The 7500-nt window shown below is 47.9% G+C and overlaps 1 protein-coding gene across 1 annotated transcript in view; it reads right to left on the minus strand.

The window, feature by feature from the left end:
• Positions 1-7500, minus strand: part of smarcad1b (SNF2 related chromatin remodeling ATPase with DExD box 1b) — a 34742-nt gene that overhangs the window by 11163 nt on the left and 16079 nt on the right. The window contains exons 13-17 of the mRNA XM_080529733.1: positions 6637-6736; positions 6354-6421; positions 4758-4825; positions 1513-1648; positions 696-827 (exon numbers count right to left, since the gene is read on the minus strand). Of these exons, the coding sequence (XP_080385859.1) occupies positions 696-827; positions 1513-1648; positions 4758-4825; positions 6354-6421; positions 6637-6736 (504 nt within the window). The remainder of the gene's footprint in view (positions 1-695; positions 828-1512; positions 1649-4757; positions 4826-6353; positions 6422-6636; positions 6737-7500) is intronic.

Consider the following 7500-nt stretch of genomic DNA (forward strand, 5'->3'; position numbering starts at 1 on the left):
CAGCAATCTCTTTATTATAATAAAACGTATTTTTATAAAATTGAACATCAATAAAAAAGGGACTGTGTGTGATCTAGTCGTGTGTAGTTATGTGTTTTTAGCGTGTTCATGTTCTATCGGCGTGTTGTGATGTGCTTAACATGCAGAGCCGCTGTCTAGCTAACACAATGTTCTTTGTTGTTAGCTAGCTAGCGTGTTGGAGCAGTCAGGATTGCCATCAGACAATTATTTAATAATTATTACAGGCCTATCAATAAGAATAAATTACAACGCTTTCATTTTGTAGCCAATCAGAGTGTTGTTGCTAGGTAGAACACCACAAAGAACAGTCGGAACACTCTAGGTGGTGAGAGTTCTGGAACTCTTTGGCAGTTGGTCAGTTAAGCTCTATATGTATAATTAGGACTTGTTTCTGTGTGAACATAATATAATATAACATAACAGTACATTCAGTCAAAATGCTTGTGATCGAAGCTTTAGGCTGCGTTCGTAAATTTGCTCTGGAAATCTGATCAGCACTCATTGGGGGGGGGGGGACGCATCCTCTGGGATGTCCAATCACTCAAATGACTTTGGTCCCTTTACGACATCAAACCCAGCCGTGTGTGTGTGGCACCGGTGTCTCTCAGAGCGAATTAACGAACGTACGCAGCCTTTAATGAATAATGAATGCCCCTGCTGTCCGCTGGGGTTACCATGGAGAACATCTTGGAGATGTGGGAGGTGGAGGCGGAGAACATGGAGGGCATGATGAAGTTGAGCAGAGACATCAGCTCCAGAAGGTTGTTCTGCACCGGGGTGCCCGTCAGCAGTAGACGCCGCTTCGCCTGACGACCAACCACAGAAGAAGAAGAAGATTAAACATCTGGTGTCAAGCCTTCTACACAGGGGGGGTCATGATACACTTATAACACTAGAATAGCCGTGTCTGTTTTACCTGCTTTCAGAGCCGCCTCAGGGGTCAAATGAAAACCATAGTCTTTACAATGCTGAGCTGCTATTTACACACAACGACCACTAGTTGGCCGTCTTGTAAATTAGCCTGCTTCCTACACAGAAAAACTGCAAAATAGCTTCATACTAGCTTATCCTGATGTGATTTTGAAAATTGAAGGATACTGGGTGGCAGAACGCACATATATCTAGGAAAAGTCATGAAAGGAGGGTCCTGAAATTTGATCGAGTGCAAAGATATAAAACATGTTTTACTTGTTGGGTCCCATGTCTGTTCTAGTGTTAAGGAGGGAGGATTAGTGTGTGTGTGTGTGTGTGTGTGTGTGTGTGTGTGTGTGTGTGTTTGTGTGTGTGTGTGTGTGTGTGTGTGTGGGTTGTGTGTGTGTGTGTGGAGGATTAGAGAGATTCACACAGGTGAGGGGATACTTATCTAGAAATCCTTGCTGGTCCTAATCAATAGTGCGCCCCTTATCAACAAAGGTAGCCAGCCAATCAAAGCAGAGAGGAAAAGAGACCCCCCCCACGCCCAGCCCCCCCCCCCCCCTGCGGTGCACTGACGTTGATGGCCATGAGGTGGCGGTAGCGCAGGGAGCTCATGTTCTTCAGCATGTGGCCCTCGTCAAACACGGCGTACTCCAGCCTCAGCTTCCGGAACAGCCCGCGGTCCCCGTCACTGCTTATGGTCAGAGCATACCTACACACACACACACACACACACACACACACATCACTGCCTATGGTCAGAGCATACCTACACACACACACACACACATCACTGCCTATGGTCAGAGCATACCTACACACACACACACACACTAGGGCTGCACGATTTGGGGGAAAAATCTAATTGCGATTATTCTGACAGATATTGCGATTGCGATTTAATTTGCGATTATTATTTTTTTAAAGAGGTTTTTGTAAAGTGCGGCCATATCTCCGGCTAGGAAGGTCGTATCAACGTGCAGTTTGTTTGTACGTCTTCAAGGGACTTAGGAGCACAAATTGGCTCCCGTCTCTAGCAGCCCCACAGCCCGAGTTACGAGTGAAAGAACTACATGAAACTTACGTTGGGTTGCTTTAAAGTCAAGCTTCAGTTTAAGATTCACAGTGTAATAGATTTAAAACATGTGATGGGGCATTACTAACCTGACTCAGATGGTTTGTTTCACACAACCATCTAGGAAAGCTTCATTGGAAGCTGTTTGGAAAAGGCTAGGTACTTTAAAAAATACAGGTGATTGGATGAATCTGTCTATCACCTTCTATCATGGACTAATTTCAGAGAGCATTACCACATGATACCATCAAACTGTTAACTGCTCTAATTCTAATGCAAGGATGAGAACTTAAAAGATATTAATTGGAACAACACATTTATTTTATGTTTTTTTTAAACAGCTGTGATTTTGTTTCTCTCAACAAGTGTCCACATGTTTTAACAATTCCAATATGAAAATAAAATAGGACCTTTCTACAAACAAGGTTATTCAATTATGGCTCAGGAGCAGCATCTAAATATTGCACATACTGCAATCAAGTTAAATAAAGTGATAATAAAAATGTCCAGTAAAGAATAATAGGTCCTTTCTGTAAACATTGAAATAGACAAAGCAGGACAGTATACCGTTTGTAGGCAACTCTTCAACTCAAAGTCGTAATGTATGAAGTGCACGGTGAGACTGAGATACGGCTCGGTCGTCCTGCCCGACAGATCGGTTGTTGTTGTTGCATACGACTCAACATTTTTCAGCTCCGTCTCAAGTATCTTCCTACATTCCGCATGTACGTTTCCGGGATGGCCACATGACTAAAGTACATGCGGGAGGGAACCGCATATCTTTTATCCAGCGTTTGGATGAGTTTTTTTAAACCCTTCGTTGCTCACAGTGTTAATAGACACCATGTCTTTAGCGAGGTAGTGCGTGATGGAATTGGTTATTTTATATTGAGCCCTTTTCATACGGCGTAACAGCCGCAAACGACTCTAAAACACTAGGTTGCTTAACGTTAGACCGGGCTACGGGACTTTCACTTAACTCTCCGTTTCTGACCGTACACTCGTCATAGAACTGCCCGTGGTACTTTTTCAAGTGCTGATACAGGTTTGCGGTGTTGCCTCTGGATGTAGCGATTGTTCCACGACAGGTTGTGCGCAACACCTGCTGTTGTTGCACATCTGTCGTCCTAAACCCGAAATACTTCCATACAACAGAAGTGCTGTTTTTGAAGCGATTTATCCACACCATTAATGTTGCTAGCTACTGAAACGTCTTCACAGATTCACACGTGGGCGTTTCACGTGCAATGTTGTTGTTCTTGGGTGTGTGCGTTCATTGACTTTGAATCCGACGCGCTGTATAATGTATCCCAAATCGCAGGCTTTGCGATTTGCTAATCGCATCATCTCAAATCGCGATTTCGATTTAAAATCGATTAATCGTGCAGCCCTAACACACACACACACATCACTGCCTATGGTCAGAGCAGCATACCTACACACACAGACACACACACATCACTGCCTATGGTCAGAGCATACCTACACACACACACACACACACACACACACGCATCACTGCCAGCCAGCCAGTCAACCAGCCAGTCAACCAGCCAGTCAGTCAGTCAGTCAGTCAGTCAGTCAGCCAACCAGCCAGTCAGTCAGTCAGTCAGTCAGCCAACCAGCCAGTCAGTCAGCCAGCCAGCCAGCCAGCCAGTCAGTCAGCCAGCCAGTCAGCCAGTCAGCCAGCCAGTCAGCCAGTCAGCCAGCCAGTCAGTCAGCCAGTCAGCCAGCCAGCCAGCCAGTCAGTCAGTCAGTCAGCCAGTCAGTCAGCCAGTCAGCCAGTCAGTCAGTTAGTTTGTCAGTCAGTCACACCAGACCAAACACACACACACACCAGACCAAACACACACACACACCACCAGACCAAACACACACACACACACACACACACACACACACACACACACACACCAGACCAAACACACACACACCACCAAACACACAAGACCAAACACACACACTTACCAGACCAAACACACACACACCAGACCAAACACACACACACACACCACCAGACCAAACACACACACACACACACACCAGACCAAACACACACACACACACACACACACACACACACACACCACCAGACCAAACACACACACACACACACACACACACCCTAGGCCCTCACAAGTAGTCTGAGGCATGGAGAGGGCTGATGAGCATCAATAATAGATGCCCCCCCCCTCCTCCGCCCCCCCCCCCCCCCAGCAGGTTCAGCCCAGGTTCAGCTTACAGGCACCTTTCAGGTCCAGTCAAACTGAATATATGATGGTTCTAGAGGCTGTTAGCCGACGCCCCCAGCTAGCCTAGCGACTTTCACGCCTGGCGGTTTTATTATCACCAGTCCTCCGCTAACCCAGCTGGGTGTCTCCAGAGGTACTTAGTGCTAAAGTGGCTCGGCTCAAAGAAATGGCGAATGGTAAATGGACTGACTTATACAGAGTGACTTATATTAGCGCCTTATTCCAAAGCACCGGACCCAAATTGCTCCCAATGAGCCGGCCGGCCGGCGCCTTGCACGGTAGCTCGCCTCCATGGGTGTGTGAATGTGTGTGTGAACGGGTGAATGAGAGGCTGTTGTAAAGCACTTTGGAATAAGGAGCTGTATAAGTCAGTCTGTTTACCTTTTAAATGGACTGAAGCTCAGTTCAGTGTTCTGTTGTCCAGTGTTCTGTGGTGGGGGTACTCTGGGCTGGGGGGGGAGGAGGGGGGGTACTCTGGGTGGGGGGGTACTCACGTGGAGATGATCACGTTGTAGTCGACCCGCTTGTCCAGAATGTCGTAGCGAAGGTACCTCCGTTCCTCCTGAGACCCTAAACACACACACACACACACACACACACACACACACACACACACACACACACACACACACACACACACACACACACACACAGATCCCACATCAATCAGGCAATACAGACATAAGTGATATGGATGAGAAAAGGCATGATGTCATATGATTTCCGCCGTAGACTGAAGACCTCCATCTCTTCAGGCTACACCTTAACTGTCCCTCCTGAAGACCTCCATCTCTTCAGGCTACACCTTAACTGTCCCTCCTGAAGACCTCCATCTCTTCAGGCTACACCTTAACTGTCCTTCCTGAAGACCTCCATCTCTTCAGGCTACACCTTAACTGTCCTTCCTGAAGACCTCCATCTCTTCAGGCTACACCTTAACTGTCCCTCCTGAAGACCTCCATCTCTTCAGGCTACACCTTAACTGTCCCTCCTGAAGACCTCCATCTCTTCAGGCTACACCTTAACTGTCCCTCCTGAAGACCTCCATCTCTTCAGGCTGCACCTTAACTGTCCCTCCTGAAGACCTCCATCTCTTCAGGCTACACCTTAACTGTCCCTCCTGAAGACCTCCATCTCTTCAGGCTACACCTTAACTGTCCCTCCTGAAGACCTCCATCTCTTCAGGCTGCACCTTAACTGTCCCTCCTGAAGACCTCCATCTCTTCAGGCTACACCTTAACTGTCCCTCCTGAAGACCTCCATCTCTTCAGGCTACACCTTAACTGTCCCTCCTGAAGACCTCCATCTCTTCAGGCTGCACCTTAACTGTCCCTCCTGAAGACCTCTCCGTCCCCTCTACCCCCCCCCTGTAGAGTTTCTCTACTGTAAATAATAATAATAATAATAATAATAATAATAATAAAAAAAAAAAAATCCTTCCCTCGAGCATGTTTGACTTTGGATAAAGGCGTCTGCTAAATGCCCAAAATGGAAATGTCATACAGTGCAAAGAGGCTGGTTTACTGAGTCCACACTGGTAATCCTGTCTCACTTCGAGGGCGGCGCTAAGCCAACAGACTCTGTGAAAGAAGCAAATAAACCAGGAAACCAGAATAAAGCACATTATCCCTGTCAGGAGGGCTGTCTCACACACCATAGAACACCATGACCCAGAGACACCATAGAACACCATGACCCAGAGACACCATAGAACACCATGACACCACAGACTCACCATAGGACACCATGACACCACAGACTCACCATAGAACACCATGACACCACAGACTCACCATAGAACACCATGACACCACAGACACCATAGAACACCATGACCCAGAGACACCATAGAACACCATGACACCATAGAACACCATAGAACACCATGACACCACAGACTCACCATAGAACACCATGACCCAGAGACACCATAGAACACCATGACCCAGAGACACCATAGAACACCATGACACCACAGACTCACCATAGGACACCATGACACCACAGACTCACCATAGGACACCATGACACCACAGACTCACCATAGAACACCATGACACCAGACTCACCATAGAACACCATGACACCACAGACTCACCATAGTACACCATGACCTTCAGACTGGGACACCACAGGTTCATCTCGCGGACCCAGTTATCTGGAGATAACAGAGAAGCACAAACAAGTTAACAACACCAACCACAACAACAACAACAACAACAACAACAACAACACCAACACCCAGGGTGGATGCAGAGACTATGAGCAGGTGGGGGGTAGGGTAGGGAGGGGGGTCTCACCCAGGGTGGAGGCGGGGACTATGAGCAGGTGGGGGGGGTGTGGGGGGGGTAGGGGAGGGGAGGGGGGTCTCACCCAGGGTGGAGGCGGGGACTATGAGCAGGTGGGGGCCGGTGTTGCCCTCCTTATACAGGTGGGCCAGGAAGGAGATGGCCTGGATGGTCTTCCCCAAACCCTGGGGGGGAGAGGAGGGGGGGATAGATTAGATTAGATTATCATACATATAATACAGAACTGAAAGAGCTCTGAATACAGCTCTGAATACAGCTCTGAATAGATTAGATTATTTAAGCAATATCACACGAGAGGGAGTGTGTTATACTGAATATCAGCACGGCTGTGATTGGGTCGTAGGTACGAGGCCGCATGCCGAGTAGGAAGACAATCACAGCCGTGCTGATATTCAGTATAACAGCACGACCTCCAGTGTGATATTGCTTTTATACAACAGTTCTACAGCGCCATTTATTAGTTAACAGTACGGTAATAAGCGACAACAGATTATGATTTGTTTGTTTATTTAATCATAAAAATAAACAAAAAATAGTTCCGCAACTGAACTTCAAATGGACTGTTGCCTAGTAACCTGAACACAAACATGTAGTCTAATTAACGGTCATTTAGTAGAACATCTGTGCGGCGGAGTGATACATATAGTTAAAAGTCCCAGTGCGCCCCGCGGTGGTGTAGCGGTCTAAGCACTAGCCACTAGTGCAAGCTGCCCACCGGGGACTGGGATCGAATCCCAGCTCGCCAGACCCGGATATGGCCGGGGCACACACAGGGAGCGGCATATTGAGCGGCCGCTCCCGAGGGCGGTATAGGAATATTTCCGGACAAGGATCCGTCGCGCAACAGCGCCCCCGGGGTGCCGGAATAACGGTGCTGGGCTCGAGGAGCCAGTCAGTTAGTGGCCCAGGCTGCCGGCCACGGGGTCGT

The sequence above is a fragment of the Nansenia antarctica genome (assembly GCF_963989245.1).
Source record: "Nansenia antarctica genome assembly, chromosome: 4".
Taxonomy (NCBI): Eukaryota; Metazoa; Chordata; class Actinopteri; order Argentiniformes; family Microstomatidae; genus Nansenia; species Nansenia antarctica.